The sequence below is a fragment of the Cystoisospora suis genome (assembly GCF_002600585.1).
Source record: "Cystoisospora suis strain Wien I chromosome Unknown contig_783, whole genome shotgun sequence".
Taxonomy (NCBI): domain Eukaryota; phylum Apicomplexa; class Conoidasida; order Eucoccidiorida; family Sarcocystidae; genus Cystoisospora; species Cystoisospora suis.
Genome location: NW_027153584.1, coordinates 39,661 through 58,937, shown reverse-complemented (window position 1 = coordinate 58,937; position 19,277 = coordinate 39,661). Strand labels below are relative to the sequence as shown.

The window sequence follows — 19,277 nt, the reverse complement described above, 5'->3', positions numbered from 1 at the left end:
CCTCGCAAAAGACCCGTGAGCACGCATCTGTACCCTAGCCGGACAGCGACAACACCATGAATGAGACCACTACACTGGACTGGCCTCTGTCTAGACACAGCACTAATGCTCTTCTCTCTTTCGATTGCGACTTTCAGCAATCGCCTGCTTTTCGAGAATTGATGCCCTCTCCATCACATCAACAGCTGCGTCCCTGGCCTTCTGCGCTGCATTTAGCTTTGCCTCGGTAGCTACATCATCAGCTGTGCCAGTAACTTTGCCCCACCACGACGATGCACTGTCCTTTAAGTCATCTTTCGTCTCTTCAGCCGCCCTCGTCGATGACCCCCACCACCACGACGCCTTCTCCTTGGCCTTCTCTGCTGCATCCGAAGCGCTGTCCTTCAAGTCCTCCCCCGAATTCTTGGCGGAACCCCACCAAGACGACGCCTTCCCTTTCGCCTTCTCTGCGACGTCCTCAGCGCTCCCCTTCAGATCCTCACCCGAACTCTTAGCAGATCCCCACCAAGACGACGCCTTTCCCTTCGCTTTCTCTGCGGCATCCTCAGCGCTCCCCTTCAGATCCTCACCCGAACTCTTAGCGGATCCCCACCAGGATGACGCTTTCTGCTTCGCCTTCTCTGCTGCATCCGAAGCGCTGTCCTTCAAATCCTCTCCCGAATTCTTGACGGAACCCCACCATGACGACGCCTTCCCCTTCGCCTTTTCTGCGGCATCCTCAGCGCTCTCCTTCAGATCCTCAGTCGAACTTCTTGCAGACCCCCACCATGAAGATGCCTTCTCTTTCGCCTTCTCTGCGGCAGCAGCGGCGCTATCCTTCACTTCCTCACTCTTATCTTTCGTCGACCCCCACCAGGATGAAGCCTTCTCTTTCGCTTTTTCTGCAGCATCCGCTGCAGCTGCCTGGGCTTCATCCGTTCTCTCTTTCGCGCTAGCTAACAAAGAGGATGCTTTGTCTTGTGTCTCCTCACTCTTCTTCTTTGCCCAGTCCCCTGCAATCGATGCAACATTAGCAGACTTGTCCTTAACTTGTTCAGCACCTTCGGTAACGCTATCCCATAGAGTGGAAGCCTGTTCAGCTGTCATTTTTCCGACTCCTTGGGCTTTCTCTTTCAAGTCCGCTGCCCGATTCCGAGCTTCTTCGGAAAGTCTTCGGGCCAGTTCCGAAGTCGTCTCTTTGGCTGCGTGGGCTCCTTCTGCAACACCTTCTGAGAGACGATGGGCTTTATCTTGTGCAGCATCAGATGTAGATCGCCACCACGATTCTCCAGTATCCTTCACTACGCCGACGCCTTGCTGAAGTTTTTCTTTTGCCTGCTCTGCCCTCGCGGCTGCCTCCGTCTTCGCGTCACCGGCCCACGATTGCAGCTTCTCACCGACGTGACCGGCCGCCTCTCCTGTCGCCTCAGCCGCGTCTGAGAGAGACCGGTGAACTCGAGATCCAGCTGCGACAGCCTGATCCTTCAGAGCCCCCGCAGCTTCCTCTGTAGACTCTCTGGCAGCTTGCAGTCTCGTTTTGACTGCACCACCGGGATCTTTCTGTACATCCTTTCCAAGCTTTGCCAGCGTCTCACCGGCATACTCTAAGCCAGCACCGGCACCTTCTTCTACGCCCTCTACGCCCTCCCAAATTTTCTCCCCTGGTGTCTTCTTGGTAAGCCAAGAAGCATGAGAGGATGAAGCAAGCAGAAGAGCTCCGCCCACGGCGACAAGCGCCGTCAGTCTTCCTGAAAACACACCCATTGCGTGTAGGGGAAGATGGCTGGTTCGCAGTGTACCTGGGATTGTACAGAAATAAGCAAGCGGTGGGTTCTTGGATAACAGCAAGCAGCGTTCGACGACAAAGGACAACAAAAAAATTTAGATCTGAAAGCTCTTGAAGAATGCCGGATCAAGAATCCCAAGAAGATGTCAGGCAAAAAAGTGACCACGCCGGACGTGCTCGAATGGCTGCGCCCGGATAGTCTCACTGGCAAGCCGATCGCCTGGGGGACTACCGAACGTCCATGTTCCCGCGCGCAGGAGGCGCTACTTCGAAGCCCTGCAATCTAGGAAGGGTCCATCGAAGCCCCGAATGCGCGCCCCCAAAAAACAGTCCTGTCCTCGCGCCCGCCTATTCTTGCTGAAGCTCTGATGGACTGGGAGACTCGGAGCACAAAGAAAGTGGTTGGCTGTCCCGTAGACCTGGAGTATTGCCATTGGACAAGCAGTCTACGGCAGGGTACCGAACTGATCTCACCGAACAAACGGGTCTCAAGCTTAAACACAAGAGCGAGGTAGGAGGTAGAGTGGCCTCAAACAGGCCAGAAAGCCCGCGAATTTCACGCCCTTCATGAACTCGCTCTCTGTACGCTGCTGCCCTTCTGATGGGCATATCCTAGTGCACCGTCCGGAAACCACTTCCGGCAAGCCCTACACGTGAACTGACTCCCGTCTGAAACGACATGGGAGGCGGAGTCCGACCTGAGAAAGTAGTTAACGAGCTGCCATCTCCAGAAGCAAGCAGCGTGCGAGATGGGACTCGAGAATCGGTTCCTTAGAGGAGGCTGCGCTGTGTCCGAGATCCCAGACGAACTCAGTTTCGACCCTTCGGATCTCGTTTCAATGCCTGTCTCTTAGAGTAATTACGAGGCAGCAGACCACCGCACACGCCTCCTACTCGCTTCGTCGCGTATTACGAAGCGGTGTGCCTTTGCAGATGCGCAGCGCAGCCGCGCTTCAGGAAGACGGACAGGGTGCACCGGAGCAGTTACGCACGGGGAGGGAGCCGTCTGGTGGGTTTTCACGCCCATCGAATAGGAGGCAGGAGAGTGCGCCACAGGGGATGCAGCCTCATTGGCGGCTCTCGGCTTCATGCTTCTATTTGATTTGGAAGGTAGTGCAGCCTGTTTTGGTAATCCCCTACGCGGCCCACGCGTGAACTGAAAGGCCGCAACTACCGCCGCTTTTTCCTAGCAGAGGTGACCCAGAAAACCAGGCTGGCTTGGAACAAGGCAGGATGCCCGAGAATTTCACGCCCTTCATGAACTCGCTCTCTGTACGCTGTTCCTCGTGTTCCGCGAGCAAAATATTCTCAACTCTTCGGAAGCACTCGCACGACGGCGCCGGCTTCCGGGCGGCGTTCCTGGAACTAACAGGCGGCGACGTCGCGGTTTCGGATCAGCAGTTCATAAGACTTCTTTGGGGTGACTGCAGCTATACCAGCCTCAGAGCTTCATAAAGCTAACCCCAGTCTGTGCCCTTCTGATGGGCATATCCTAGTGCACCGTCCAAAAACCACTTGCGGCAAGCCCTACACGCGGACTGACTCCACTCTGAAAGGACATAGGAGGCGGAGTCCGACCTGAGAAAGTAGTTAACGAGCTGCCATCTCCAGAAGCAAGCAGCGTGCGAGATGTGACTCGAGAATCGGTTCCTTAGAGGAGGCTGTACTGTGTCCGAGATCCCAGACGGATCAGCTTGGGATGTATCCAGGCTCGGTCAACCTCCGGTTTTCGTCCCAGCGACTGTCTACTGCACGAAGGCAGCAAACCCCCATGTTAGCTCGATTCGTCGCGCATCACAGACCCGTGTTCCCTTGCAGACCCGCAGCACAACCAGAACAACGGGGGATCGCGTGGACGGTTGAACGGACACAAACGAAGTCTGTCGACGACTTTCAGGGAGGGGGCGGCGGCAAACTTATGTGAGAACCATGTACCACCTGTGTACCACTGAAAATAGCCTCGTGGGCCTCTGTCAGGTTGGTGCTCCTAGTTGATTAGAAAGCGAGTGGAGACTGTTTGGGCCCTGGTCAAAACTACATATGAAGTGAGAACGCCAACTTTGCTCAGAGATCCCTTCAAGGAACTACTCTGGCTTGAAATAAGGAAACACGCCACACCCGTCCTGGAGGTGTCCCCTGTGACTGGTTTCGAGACAAGACTATTCTCGACAAGGACGATGTAAGGTCCCATACCTAAGACGACTCGGCGAAAGGCGGAATACGGCGAGATTGTGCTAGGAGACTGAATCGTCGTATGGTGTCGCAGGCCGAGATTCCGTAACTCGGAGAGCACCGATACAAGAAATTACACGAATGTTGGTTCTGATTCATTTATCACCATACTAACAACCTAGTCGTAGAAACATCACACAAACATGGGCACAGCATATTTCGATACAAGAACGGCGCAAATCGCCTGTCGAGTTCATTTCCACGCAAGTCGGTGCCAGTCCGGAATATTGTGAAGTCTCGTCTTTCTTTGCTTAGGAGAGCTGATTACGAACTGCGTGCGCAGCGTCAGCGGCCGTCTCCTTCGCTGCGTGGGCCGCATCGCTGATGGTCTCCCCGGCTGCATGGGCGGCGTCACTGAGAGTTTGGCCGGTCGCAGAAGCTGCATTGCTGAGGGTCTGACCCGTGGCAGATGCGGCATCCTTCGCCATCTCGTATGCACTCCTGCCGGTTTCAGCGGTGCCCTCGGCTACATTAGCAGCCGTGTCACTAATCTTTTCTCCGGCACTGTACGCATAGTCCTTAGCGGTTTCCGCTGCATTGCCAGCCGCGTCCTTGACCTTCATGCCAGCGCTCGAGGCGTAGTCACCGACAGTTTCAGCGGCCGAACCTGTAGTCTCCTTGGCAGAAAGTGAAGCGTCGTACGCACCCTCCTTAGCAGCTGACGCTCCTGACATCATGTTCTCCTTGGCGGACATCGCTGCGTCCGACATAGTTTCCTTCGCACTTCTCGCTGCGTCAGCCATAGTGATAAAGGCGGCAAAGACGGTTTATAGCCAGATGTAAAGGAGGAAACTATGGACAAACGGACAGAAGGAAATGAACTGATTATAAGAGATTGCGCGCGGAAAGATTGCAACGTGACTGGAAGGCATGTTTCCAAACCGAGCGTGACGTGCACGTTCGGGAATGCCCGCAGTTCCGCACCGAAGGCGCGCGCGCGCGCCTACGAGCCAAAAGTCGATGGCCGGGCTAGCGGGCATCTTTGACCAAATAATCTAGCCGAAAGCCGGTGGTAAGACCAGCGGATTTACCGTCTCAGGCCAAGTCCTCTCGCCAACACGTTGATGGATCGCTATCAGAGTGATCTTGGGCAGTTACTCTGGCAGGTGTTGCCTGACTGAAGAAGTGACGGCTTTCCGTCGCACATTCCTGTCTACAGTCGTTAGATGACTGGTGGACAGCCGTGCACTGCTAGGCACGCTTACCAGGTGGCGATGGTGTTTACGATGGAGTGCATCAGATACGCGTCCACTCATGTTGCCACTACCGCGGCGAAACTCGAAGGCATGGCGGCGGGGTGAGTGATGCAGATACACGGGCATGATCGATTTCATTTGTCGCGCATCAGGCCGTTTTTCCACTGGATTCTTGAACAGCGACCGGTGAATGACTCCGCTGGCCGCGCCGGGGTGGTCGAAAACCTGGGCATGACTAGAGCGAAGCTATAGCATCAGCGGCGCGCTTTATCCAAGGACCACTACAGGTGTCCCGACATCAGTTGTGCGCATTCGCCTCACGTTGGCGTGATAGTGGCGGGCTACCGGGAATGCCCTCCTTCGTCTTCATAACAGAGGCTGCAATCTGGCCAGCAGCGTAGGGTGGTAGGGTACTTTGCTCGGCAGCTCTCAATCGTGTGAGCGACATTTTTCTACCTGTATACAGGACGTGCGGAGCTGGACTTCAACACTGCCGCACTTCTTTCTTCCAGATGCAGTATCCGAGGGGGAGAGAGGACGGCCCAGCGCGTCGTAGTCGAAGGCGCGATGCCTCAGCTACAACTGTTCGGCGCCTTTCCATGGTTTGCGAAAAAGGACATGAGTTGCTGTAAACGGCCTCACAACGACCACGAATTCCGCCAGCGACCTCCCATTTTCTTTATAGTAGCGCGGAAACACTTCTTCACGTACAAGCACAAATGCATACAAGGCCTACATTTTGGGGACGTCCGGGGCTCCACGCTCGCTCCTAACAATCCCGGGCTTCCACTTAGTGTGACGACAACCCCTAGTCTGCAAGGTAGTACCTCTGGACAGCGTAACAAACTTCTTCGTTCAACATCAGTACAGAAGGAATATCCGCCTTCTCGTCCTTACTTCTTGAGACCACGTCAGTAAGCAGCATGTCCACGAATGCCGAGACACGCGGAGCGGGAGATCGCACACACTCCCTGCTTGCTCCGGAGGCTCAGTGAATTCCCGTAAGCGTAGCACCCGGTACAGCGCGAGCGTCCCCAGCACTCTGCAGATTGCTGAACTCCTGATCCCTCCGGAAACACTTGTGACTGGCAACCAGAAACAGCCAGGAACATTCTGCCGCCGTTCCCCGGAAACAGGCCGGCCACCAGCGTCTTGGTCAGCACAACGGGAGAAAACAGGGCCTACTTGTGTTGACCTGAAGCTTCAGCCAGCTTATCAACCACTCCCGTGTTCTGCGTGACTGGGGTAAACCCTCCTAAAAGAGAGAGGGTATGTCAAGATGGGGAACTACACCGACATCAGCCATGCCTTACGGGAGGTAACCAGCTGGGGCTTTCTCTCCAGGGGTCTTGCTGAACAACCGTCCGCAGTCGCCGTGTTGGCGAATTTGAAGAACAGTATACAACGGCCGGCAGCCTGTTGAAAACACCCGGAAACAGCTACACGGACACGCATGCCATGCGCGGGGCGCATGTAAGACCACTAGGTACCCTGAAGACCTCTTGCATGCGCTCTCGAGTCTTTATCGGTCGTCTGTCAGACGGCTCTTCAATTTCCACCCTTTTCTGGTGTGTCGAGGAGGATAGATGCTTCTGGTCTACAGTGCTGTCTGGTTTTTCTTCGCGCGCTTACATACGTGAGGTGGAGAACGGGAGGGGCAAAATTTGTCCGTGAAAACCCAGACTTGGAGTGCTCGACATCGGAGTTTGTAGGGAGCAGATAGTTCACGAAGCTGTATGCTCGTCCGCTCTTTCTGAACACTTGTACAGGTAGATCACATGGACAACCCGGCGTCTGCTGCTGCGGCAGGCGTGGGTTCCCAAATGGGACCGGCATCTGCACCAGATCTACCGTCGCTCTCTGCACGTGTGCTAACGGCAGGTCATTGCCCTCCGCTGGTCCTTTCTTCGGTCTACAATGATTCTCTTTTGCTGAAAGATTCTATACGGGACCAATGCCTTCTGGCGGGGCGGTCAAGGGCCGCCTGTGGCCAGCTCGGCCGTATAGACCTCTCGACAACGCGTACACGGCCACCCCATGCTTCCAAGGAATCGTTTCCTAGTCTCCCAGCGCCTTGCGGATCTAGCGCAAGTGGAGGTGGACGCGACTTAGAGTCAGCCGTAAGGAAATACGAGGGAGTTTTGAAAGCTCAAGTGCACGGAGGTCTGTTCGACCGAGATCGCTCCAAGCAAGAACCGGGCCCACGTGGGCCTCAGACTACAGGAGATCAGCCGTGCCGTCTGTCAGGCCTACAGGGTGACTACTCAGTCGATGTTGACCGCCACACTAGTTCTCAAGAAGTATATTCGGGTTTGAGCTCATATCTTACAGCCGCTTCGTTACGTCATTCGCTGCAGCTCACTAATGCGCTGGAGATTGACAGAGATGCCTACCGATGGCGTAAAGAGAAGGAGAATCTTCTGTCCGCATTAAGGGATGCTCCAGTCTTTACTATGTCAGGAGACATTGCTGGCTTGGCATGTGACCAGCCTATAAGCACAGCACTTCTACATCAATACAAAAGCTTTGCCGGACCATTAGCGGCCGGGACCCAGCCCACCGGTCTTCGTCAGTCTCCAAGCTTGACGAGATCGGAGTATCAGCTTATTCAGTTCCTCTTGCGACACTCCAGAGGTGCTCGCTCGGTCGCACATCGGACAACTGTAGAGCGACTGCCTCTTCATTTGCTTCTTCAGTTATCACGTGTGGCTCCTCCATCCACATCCCTAGCGTCATTTAGGGAGGGCCTTGATGGGACAGGTGTCCCCTTAGATCTCGAGGACCAGCAAATTCTACAGCACCTGACAGCATCTCATACAGACCCCATGCGAGGAGGATCTGACCCAGTCGGAGAGAGTTGGGATCTTGTCTACACCCCTCAGCAACAACATCAATTTGTTTCTCTTGCTCGACTGTTGGTGGGAGGTTGTCGCCTTCTTCTCCTTGCGGAAGAGAAGAATCAAGACTCGGTGAGGGGAGCCGACCTCCTTTACCATGGTGCAGCCGATGAGCCTCTTTCAAGACATAAAGGACGGAAGGGAGAACCCCCCTCATTGAATGCCTTCGTTCTCTGTGGCATAGTTGGAAATAGTATAGCCGCTTTAGAGCTCGATAAAAGAGAACAGCTCCAAAGTCTAGCGGAACAAACGGGTGCAGGGACATCTTGGTGGAGAGGACAGCATTGGGCTACTTCGGATCGCGTCACGTGTGGTCAGCAAGCATCAGAGCCGTGGCTTCGTCTTGCTGCTAATGAGGTTCAAGTTGAACGCTCAGAGGTTGGGTCTGGATTGGCTAATGCTGATCTAGGTACAGACACGAGTCAGGCCCCTGGAGACGCCCGCGGCGGGACCTCGCTCTGGTGGCGTGCTGTATATTACGCATTCCGCACAGGAGACTTGAAGGTAAGCAACTTACAAAGAAATGTCCTGTCGCGGATTGCTCCTTATCTTTCTTGACATGCTGTGATTCTTCGTAGTACCCCTACCTAGAAGCCAGGAGATCAACAGGAAAGAAAGGAGGGCGTATGGAAGAGTCACGTGTAATCTAAGAGACCATATGAAGCTCCCAATGACACCAAGACGGAAGATCTACTCCTACTAGCATGCCCTGTCACACCATGGGAACTAAGCTGAGAAGTAGCTATCTCTTGCCCTGACTTCCTTCCATGTAGCAGTCCCTCAAGTCGGCTCAAGGAGAAGGCATGCTCGTACAACAAAGTACTAGACACTGATACTTGGTGGAACTAGTGGTGTAGTTACACCATCAAACCGGCAGGGAGTCTCAAAAAAGACTGTACAATGCCCCCTTGAGAGTCCCTGGAAGAAGTGAAATCTCTGCAGTCCTATTCCTTCGGTTGGTACATAGCGATAGAGGGAAAAGGAATCGGCCTGGTAGATACGACACTTCCACAATGATGATATGCCACCGAGGAGGCAATCGGTGCAGCTAGAACTCTTATTCGAGCAATTTGAAGGCATGCATGAGGCTTTTAATTCTCGTTGGCTGTCTATCGTCAAGATCGGAAAAGTCCGCACTATTACTCCAGCTTGTCTTCGCATAGCAACGGCATTCCTTCTAGGTTATCTGGTCGTGTGTATCAGATAGGCACCGTAACCAACACACTCTGCTATGTAGACGCTGAATGAAGATAGAGATGCATCTACAGACTCCTCATGACCATAGAGATAAGTACATGTGGAGAACCTATCTGAGAATAGATGGAGAGAATCCCTGACCTACCAGTACACAATCACCCTCTGTACGTAAAAAGCGTACCCCTCCCGGAGGCGGCACATTGGTAGAGACGGTCGAGACTTCCCTAAAGGAGAAAGAAGATGATGAGCCGTTTTGTGTTGTCCTTTTTCATAGCTGAGAAGTTCACTCTGTTCTATCATGTGTGTGCCTTCAGTGTCTTCTCACACTAGGCGCGGGGAAGTTTGTACAACAAACAGGGCTGGGGGGAGTCTGCACGATGCTTGAGGCGAGTGCGGCTATCACAGCCGCCGCTAATGCTGCTCCTGGGGCTGACGATGTTGGAGAAAGACCTTCTGATGTTGACGAAGATCTTCTTGCAACGACAGAGGAAAAGACGTCTCCTTTTCCACCATCCCAACCTCCTCTCTTACCTTTCATTTGCCGTCAGCTTCTTGTGATGCTCTTACAAACATCCGTCGCAGCTAATCAACGCAACGCCCGTGATCTAATCACCAATGACGAACAAGAGAGTGAGTGGGTCTTCCTCTTCTTCGTTATCTTCATTCCTCCTTTTCGGCTTCAGACTACAGCATCATTCAGGTTCAACAGCTAGAGACAATTCTCACTCCTTCGTATTTGTTCTGCTCTTTCTTGCAATCTATATCATTGGATGAAGATCAACAGATATGTCCGTATCCATCTATCTATCTATATATACAGAGAGAGAGAGAGAAGCATTGTGTCCAGGTAGTGTGATGTCTGTAGGTTTTGACGATAGCTGGTCATGATAGGTTACTCTTCTCTCACCACTGGTTGCTCTTCACTCCCCTATGTGTTTGGGGTCTACCCTCTCTGCGTAAGGACTGTCGTTCACCCAGTCTGTGTCACTCAGCTCTAGCTAAGAAGGAAACACTTCAGTGAACTGCAAGTCTGTCCTTAGCCAACAAACCACTAATCAAGAGTAGACCTTCTTATCCACCACTCCCGCTCGTACTGAAATACTTGCTTCCTGTTGGTGATCTCTCCTCTGGAGGAAAAGTACAGCAGATTGGGTAATGCACAGACATCTCCTCAGCATGATGGGTCATCCTTTTCTTTCATACTGCCTTTTCTCTTAGTTGGGACAGCGAGACTCGATCAGAAGACTATGTCTATGTTCCATATCAGCCACCTTCTCTTACTGGAAGGCACATGTAAAGCTCATGTTGTTTTGTCACACCCGTGAAGCCTCTTAGCTTTCAGATGGGATAAAGCAAAGGATCTCTCCTTCTTTCTTCTCTCCTTTCCTATACCCGTGAGCTTTTTCGGACTTTCGTGAGACAATACATGCCTTCGTCAGATCGGTCGATGAAGGTCTTCTCTTCATGCGGTTGCCTTATCTCCTATCAGGCATAACGTGTCTGTGACTTTCCTTCTGTCCTCTTCTGTCTTTGTAACTACAGAAAATCTCTCAGATTTCTTCTCGTCTCTTCCTTCGGTCGCCGCGCTCCAGCCTCGTTCAATGCAGACCGCTATGGCTCAGCTTCTGTTGCTCTACCCCCCCCCCCTTCGGGCGTAACTGGTGGAGAAGGCACTCAGGGGAAAAATGCTAGCTCTGTGTTAGATCCTCATCTCCTTCTTCTTCTCTCCTTGATTAATCCAACTGTCTGGCTCCCTATCAGCATCGCCCAAACCCTACCTGTGAGTCTTCTGAATCTTCTCGTGTCTTTGTCTAAGTAATTCCCCAGAGTCACTTGCTTCTCTTATAAAGGCAACACAGCAGCTGCTATGTAACAGGCAGCCCGAGATTCTATCCAAATACGTATGATGTGGAGTTTGACGTTCTTCCTGTCCGTAGTCAGATCTAATACATACATGCACAGATACATATATATACCGATACACACACACAGACATACCTCCAACTGATCTTAACAACGTAGAACGCCTAAACACGATCGTACGTAGGGATGTGTTGCCACGTCTCTGTCGTAGCTGTCCTACGTGTCTTCTGTCTCTTCTTGTCTTGAATTCTTTGCAAAACACCAAGAAAGATTCGTCTCTTCTCGCGCTCTTCTTTCATACTTTTATATCTCGTGTCTGTATGACACGTGTAACCTCGGCTTATAAACAGTGTGTGTAGAAGTCTCCATACCCACCTGTGAGCATGTCGGTTGTCACACGATGATGTTGGTCTTTGTTTCTTGTGCTTTCCGTAGAACGCGACTCAGGAGGACTTTCTCCATTATAAGCTTCATCTAGCGCATGCCACATCGGCAATAAGTTTAGAACCTGATAAAGATCTTTGTCTTTCTCTGAAAGAACTCGCGGTGAAGCTACGTCAACAAGGTCCCTCATACTTTGATAGTGAAGATCCGTCGTCTTTATCTTCGCTTGTCCCGAACGACTACTTCAATCCTTCATCTCTTATGCATATCAACTTTGGTTATCCTCGTGTTCTTGCTCTATGTGGATGTTTTGTGGAAGCGACAATCTGGCTTCTAGATGCTTTCCCTCTATTCCGACGTCCAGGCCTTCTTCTTTTTCTTCTCCTAAGATCCTGTGGTGCTCTTCATAATCATCAGCTCAATCAACTCGACTCTACTTCTTACAGCTTCAGAAGAGAGACTGGGAAAGACTTTGATGGAGGAGACGGGGACAGGGAAGAAGTCCCAACAGATGATGAAGAGGGAGATCAAGAGGATGATACCAGGACAGCATCCTATATGCTCTTGCGAGTGATCAGACGAGGACTTACTGGAAGCAGTGCTTTAACACAGATTGTTCTTCTCACAGTAAGAAGAAAGATCCGCCATACACAGACCTTCATCTTTCGTTTCTCTCAGGGCAGGAAGAAAGAAACCTGTACCCTGAGTAGGCTGATATCTCTATAGAAAGATCAACCGGCCATACCGTTCTATACCCATTGCCTAGTGAAGAGGGTCTAGGAGAAAAGAAACATAGGGAGGTTAATTAACTTCGGACACCTAAGCTTCTAGGCGAGTTGCCACTAGAGACAGATTCGATGCAGCATTCGTGGTTCCTTGGCTTGATTCAATACATCCCTACATGTATACATACACATTCATGCCTTCTTACATACATACGTATTCTTACGTTCTTACCTACGTCCATAGGTGCTATGGGATGAGAGAAAAGAGTCTCGTCCATGTATAAAAGGAGCTATAAAGGCAGACCCAGAAGAGTTGAATTTCTGTCGATGTACATCTTCTCATTCTTCCTCCTTACTCCGTTCCTTCTCTCCTCTCGCTCCACTGTAGATCTGAGCACGTTTTGTCACCTCCCTCTGTGAAGGCAACTTCTTTCTGTCTTGTTGTTTGCTTCTTGTTCTTTCATCGCATGCGACCTCAGATTCTCCCATCATCCCTGTGGTCAGCTATCATCTCACGCTTAGTTTCAGGCCAGTTCTCTCTCTTATCCTCGTCAACAATCTTAGGAGACATGACGTCTAATGGAGATGATATCGCCCCTGGTCTTCTCGCACGGGTCCTATCACATCAACAGCAGCAGCTTATAGCTGGAGAGGAAGAACAGGATATGAGGATCAATACAAGCCCATGGCTACTAAAGGGTCATCTACATCAGCTACTCTCCTGTCTATATGCGGCTTTACGTGATGAGGGGAGACGAAGAGGTGCTATCAAGGAAGCCTTCATTGCTGCTTGGCTTCTCAAAGATTTCCGATCTTGTGCAGGTAAGAAGCTTGAAGGATAACATAGATCTCTGTGTGGTGAGTCCAGTGAGAAGCAATAGATAAATAGACAGATAGATAAGCAGATTCATTGAAAGAAGATAGATAGATCTACGGAGTCTTGAGCGCATGGCCCCAGGGTGTATCAGCGGGAAGCAGGACGACCACCTGGATTCTGCCGAGCTTTGTCTACACGCGGCGGACTTGATGAAACAAGTAGACGTTATGTACAAACCTGGAAATAGGTAGATAGATACGCTCGCAGGATATGTATTGCCGAAGATGATGTATGGCTTCGTCTCAGGGAGGTGGAGAATTTGGTGCTCGGACGTAGATAAATGGGGAGGGGAGTGAAGTACGTTCTTGAGGAAAGTACAACAGCGTCTTGTGATGGATGAAAGATATCTGATCGACTCGATCCTTGCCGCCCCCATGTAAGTGAAACGGATGTGTGTATGAAGACGTATGGATCTCTATATCTGTACCTGTGTGTATCTATGTGCCTAAGTATTCTTACAGCTAACTGACTTTTGACTATGTCGAAACCATGTCTTCTTCTGTGTGACTTCGATCTTTCGTCAGAGATCTTCACGGATGCCCTTAACGAAAGTGCGTTCTCTGTGTATGACGTCCCTCCGGAAGACGAAAGCGAAATCCAGATCGCTTCTTTCTTCCTCTCTGCCTATTCATTGCTCGAGGTCAGTCATCCTTCTATCTTCAACATGGCTAGTCCCGTTATCACTTCTAAACGTGCCTTATCCTTCCTTGCTCTCCCAAGAACTAATGGTTTAGCGCGCTGTCTCCTCTCCGCGTTGTTGCTTTGCAAAGGCTCCTTCAAATAGCTGAAGAAATATCTCTTGCGTGCGCCCCCGACTCGTTACCTAGATGTCTCTGTGGTTCAGCCAGAAGGACAACCGGTTTCATAGGGTCGATACTCGGTAACTCCCCCTGCGAGGCAGAGAGAACGTATGAAGGGTATAGATGAGGGAAGACAAATATGTCTGTTTGCACGTTGCTTTTCTCTGAACAGCCATACTCACCAGGAATACTAAGAGAGCGTGAATAAGTATACCCCTGCTCTATGGCAAAGACAATTCAGCTTAGGAGAGGTACTTTATGAATAAAGATTGAGGAGAACGCGAGGTGGAATCCTATGTTTGAGAAGAGCCGACTGTGAAGGAAAAGGATAGACTCGAATCATAAGTCTATACATTTGTCTAGCATAGATTTCTCGTCTCCGTCTCAAACACAAACCACTTAGTCTACTGTCCCCGCAGGTTCCATCGAAACTCTCTTGGCTGTGATTAGTTAGATATGTATCGTGGAATAAAGTACGATCGACCGGAGTTCTTCACTCAATAGAAATTGAAACCTATAGCATGTAGTCATACGTTGCAACGGCAGTGTTCTGCATTAATGTTGTGTGGCGGTATCATCTAACAGAACCACCACAGGCTCGATGGCCTTTTCCCGAATCCACCTCTATCAGCTGTGTCTGTCTCTCTTGTATCTATCATTCTCATCATTCTTATCTCGTCAAACGTAGCGGCTATTCAGACAGGGAAGCTTCCTCCTTCCACGAGTATAGAGGAGGTGTATTTCAGTTACTACATATCTGTATGTACATATATGGTGCAGGTGATCTTATTACTCCTGTGTTGATGTAACAGCTTCTGTCATATTGAAGCGTAGAAAGTGACTTTCGATGAAACAGACTCACTTTCTACAGTTACTTGTTTTCGCTTTTGTTTCCTCGTATTTCTTAATTTCTAGAGTTTCAGTTGCAAGGAGGAATGGCCGGCGATGAGAAACCTGTTTGTGACTTGCTGCGGTGTCTCTCACAGAGACGCCTACGATCCGAGGATATGATTCAAGCCTTACGAGGGCCATGGCAACAAGCAAAGATTGTATGGGCAACTCGACAAGGCAATTATCGTGGCGCCTTGCAGTTGTTCCATCAGATACAGCAAAGCTCTCATCCGTATGTCTCCATCTCTGTCTCTCCCCCTTTCTGTATCTATTCGAGCCACAGGAGATTTCTCCTATGAGGTGCTGTCAGGTACTGAAGAGGAGGGTTATCGTCCTGCTTGTTGTATGACGAGCCCTGCTAAGAAGAGGCAGGAAGGGGAGGGGAGATGGAAGGTAGTGAAGTCATGATGACAAGGGGAGTAAGACTTGGGGGTCTAGGGGTTGATGGAATACTCATATTTAGTTCCTGTCTTCATGTCTTTAAGTACTCAATCTCTTCAAGTGTGAACGATCTTGTGCTTTCCAGATGTCTTCCGGTGTGTAGTGCATGCTTTTGTCATTCGTGTATGTCCGAGCTCTTGCCACACTCCCACTATAGATCATGCTGTAGTTTTGAACCGCATGCATATGATCTTTAACATACCATTGTTTCTCTCAGATGTGGAAGATTCCCTTTCCATCGATTTAGTTGGCGTGCTTTTTAGTCCCATCCTGTAGTTGCATGCAGTCCGTATATGTGGCTCTATTCGGTTCCCTGTCTGTGAGACCGTGTGTATCTTTCTCAGGTTGTTATGGGCTCCGGCATTGCCGCCTATGGCACCAGGAGAGCAGGACTTACTGCTTCGGACACTCCCCCCAGGCGCAGCTTGTCTTGTTGATTGTATTACCTTTCTTCTCTTGAAGCTTCTCGAACAGAACAACCAAGTAAGTTCAGATATCGACTATGCTGTCGGTGATAGATAGATCTCCCGATCATCACCATGTGGGGTAACTGCATGCTGTCGTGGCGACCTACGGTGGGATTTGCTTCTGAACCCCCGGGCATTTTCACGTTGTCGAGTATCACGGTGTAGTTGTACATCGATCTGTATGTATCCACATACATATGTATACAGACATATGTATTTTCGTACTCATGTCTGACTGTGAGGTCGTTTGTTACATACTTGAAAGATGCAGTGGAAACGACACATCTGACTTACTACCTCCTCTGCGGAAGTATGGGGTTGGTGATTCTCTTCAACACGTGAGTGAAGAGAAGAACTAACGAAGACGCTGTGAGCGGGCTCAATGGAGACGAGTGACCACTTGTGTGTCACATGACTTGGACGAGCTAGCCGTGTTGTATGTAAAAAAACAACATAGCTAGTTATTCCTATGAGCCTGAGAAGAAGCCCTGGTAACCGTTGCATGGAGAGTGAACAGAGACCTTTCGCCTATCCTCCAACAAGTACAAGTAACTTGACATCCTTGGCCTCTGTCTCCGTTGTTTCTGTTCTTCTGTCGCTCATCCCTCTATTGTCTCCTGGGGGTGGTGGTGGTTCAAGGCAGTAGTTGTTCTCGTGTAGCAGATATCTGTCGGCTAGCTAGGTGAAGTCGAACAACTCTTATGTGATGATAGGTGTCTTATTGTGTTCCCCGATTACTCTGTGTGTATTGCCTTCGTCACAGCTTGACTCTCTGATCTCCTATGACCAGCTGGCTATGCTTCAACAAGTCGCCACGAGTCTTCCCGTATCTTCCTCACCGCGCATCAAAGAGACCCGTGCAATGCTTGGAGAGTTCCTTCGTCAATATCGAGATCATGCTGCCTACAGTCGCAGCGTTTTCTAGTCACTTTTTCCCGATCAACTCCTTCTCTTCTTCTACTCAACCTTTGTCGAAATACAAATGTACATACATACATATATATCTGTATAGACATGGACGTGTACACGTGTTTACATACGTGTATGTACATATATATGTATGAAGAATGGACAGGGGAGTGCACCATCCCCCCCTTCATAGCAAGCGCCAAGTGACTGGAGTATATCAGCAATGAGTTGTTTCTCTTTGTGAGCGTAGAAGGAGATCGCTGTTTCATGGAGAAACATCACTCGACTGAATTTGTCTTTGTCAAGCAACTGACCCGAGACACAATGGGCGAGATCTCCTCCGCCTATTTCACCTCTATCAGAAACAAAGGGGTCGTTCCACTGTAGAGCATCGAGTCTTCTCAAAGAAACTCTCTGCTCTGTTTCTCATTGTCGTCTAGCTTGAAGAATTCTATTGGACCTTGATAATCCTACTCATCTATAGGAAAGAATCTCTGACAATCGTAGAAAAAAACACCCTTTCCACCGGCTGTTCTCTTCAGCATGATGTCCTTATGTCTCTGTCTGTGTGTACGCCGGTCTCTCCTCTCCGTCTTCAAGGAAAAAAGGTATGACTGCCACCATCGGTAGTCTTTGTTTTCTTGCACTTCTGACAAATTCTGCTGCAGGCAATCAAAGAATAATCGATATTATGGATATCTTCACGCCGAGTGAGAGGAGGCACTTGCCTCTCTTGAAAACATCATTGTGCAACAGACTTCTGATCGGGTCTTCTTCTTGTCATCGACTGTCGTTTACTGGTGTTATATACGCCCTTCTTCCGGAAGTACTAGGAGTACATAGAAGAAGACATAGATACCTTCTTTTTCATCTCTTTTCAGTCATTGAGAGATATATTTATACTGCAGATCAACTCATCTTGTATGAGAAGTCATGAGGAATCTAGCTATCTGCCTCATTCATTATAGAGGCCAGAAGAGAAAGGATGATCCATTCCCATCAGAGCTACAGTCGAGCCGATAAAAACAAACACTTCTTTCTTCGTGCCAAAAATGAAAAGAAGAGCCGACAGAGGGAAGAAATCATGAAGATTTTGGTACCAACACAGTGCATCTACAAGGAGATAGATATGTGCTGAGAGTGAAGTCCTTCCGTCAACACATGAGCCACATACCCATCTACACTTCGGGTTAACACCTGTCGTATCGTCTCCGCATAGAAAAGGCATGTCCGGCACTTCCTCTTTGAACAGAAGGAGAACGATGGTATTTGCATACAGAAGGAGAGTAAGCGAATGGCTGACTGACTGTGAAGAAAGCTGTACATCTCTCCTTTGTCTCAGCCTGAACATCGTATGTACATACAGACCGAGATAGAAGTTCTTCAGCTGTCCCTTTTCTTGTTGTTGTAGGGGCTCGGTAGCCCTCAGAAACAAGCCGTGTCTATCTAGTAGTGACGAAGACTGCGTCCGAGGAGCCCCCTGCACTACGAAGGGACGACATGGTAGATGATCGTTTCTTTTCTCTGTCTCTCTTTCTTTGTATTTGAATACAGTCTACACAACTTAGCATTGAGAGAGACAAACCGCCTCTGATGAGGAAGGAGCACCACGCACACGCCGACAAGCTTCCTAGTGTTCTGCTGGAACAAAGAGAGGGCTTCGTTTCTTCCTCTCTAGAGCCGAAAGCTCGCAAACGACCGTGGCAGGGGAAAAGAACTATACTGAATGGAGTAAACGGGATCCAAATACGAAATACGCGACACCGAGAAAAGGGTCGATCATCTACCGTGTCGTCAACCCGAAAAGCTGCATGCAAATGATGAGAATAGTAGGACTGTTGTTGATGGGCGAGAGAGGTGGGACCTAACCGGTGGGGTGTTTGCGTTTCTCTTTCGCCTTCTCTCTGGAAAGAAAGAAGAGAGAGAGATCTTCTCTCTCATCGACTCTAGGCTCCTTCACAGCTGACTAGCTGCGCATGCACCGTATTTCAGAAAGAGACAACTCAACAAAACAACGGGGTCCCCGGATGTCTGGGTGTCTAGCTCGGATCGCGACAGGACATTGATTTGGCGAGACACGTCAGATGATCACAAAGAGACACTGCTGAATCGACAGAACACAAAAGACAGAGACTTCACGATTTCTTCTCTCGTCCAACTCAGACGAAATAAAGAAAAGACGCTGTCCGTTTTCTCCTTTGGCCGTTTTCTCTTTCCCTAAACCTCCGGTGCATGCAGTGCAATGAAGAACTTGAGAAGTCCAACACAAGAAAAAACTCTGCGAAGAGCAAGCTAATTTCAATCTTTATCGACTTGCTAACTAACTATACTCCTACTTCTACTAGCCACCAGTCCTAGTACCTACCCCTCGAAGGTGAGGAGACTGAAGACGACGCCGTGGAAGAAGAAGAAGAGAGTGAAAGAACAAGAGCGAAAGAGAAGAGAGAACGAAGGCCCATCAGCCTCTTTGAAGGAAGCTGTTGCCAACTTCTTTCTTTGCTTGCTTACATATCTGTAGAGAGACGCGAGTCTTCTCCGCGGGAAGAGTTAGTAGAACAAGGAGAGACAATGCTAGACAGCAGCAACAAAGAGAAGGAGGGAATCTAGATAGATAGATAGATCAAAGATAGATT

General features: G+C 49.9%; 2 protein-coding genes across 2 annotated transcripts; one reads left to right on the top strand and one right to left on the bottom strand.

Annotated features, from left to right (window-relative positions):
- Nucleotides 1-726: 726 nt before the first annotated feature.
- CSUI_001899 (late embryogenesis abundant domain protein) lies at nucleotides 727-6,591 on the bottom strand (the record flags this gene model as incomplete). The annotated part of the gene is made up of 3 exons (XM_068062102.1): nucleotides 5,203-6,591; nucleotides 4,054-4,727; nucleotides 727-1,293 (listed from the first exon to the last, which is right to left on the bottom strand). A coding segment is annotated over exon 3 (360 nt), but the record flags the coding sequence as incomplete, so codon positions are not given.
- A 162-nt stretch (nucleotides 6,592-6,753) lies between these two features.
- CSUI_001898 (uncharacterized protein) lies at nucleotides 6,754-19,266 on the top strand. Its single transcript, XM_068062101.1, has 11 exons — nucleotides 6,754-8,594; nucleotides 9,602-9,987; nucleotides 10,830-11,067; nucleotides 11,586-12,161; nucleotides 12,739-13,081; nucleotides 13,661-13,776; nucleotides 14,923-15,059; nucleotides 15,613-15,751; nucleotides 16,499-16,719; nucleotides 17,313-17,354; nucleotides 18,199-19,266. The coding sequence occupies exons 1-9, from the start codon at nucleotides 6,972-6,974 to the stop codon at nucleotides 16,658-16,660; spliced, it is 3,720 nt and encodes a 1,239-aa protein (XP_067925923.1). The 5' UTR covers nucleotides 6,754-6,971; the 3' UTR covers nucleotides 16,661-16,719; nucleotides 17,313-17,354; nucleotides 18,199-19,266.
- The last annotated feature ends 11 nt before the right edge of the window (nucleotides 19,267-19,277 follow it).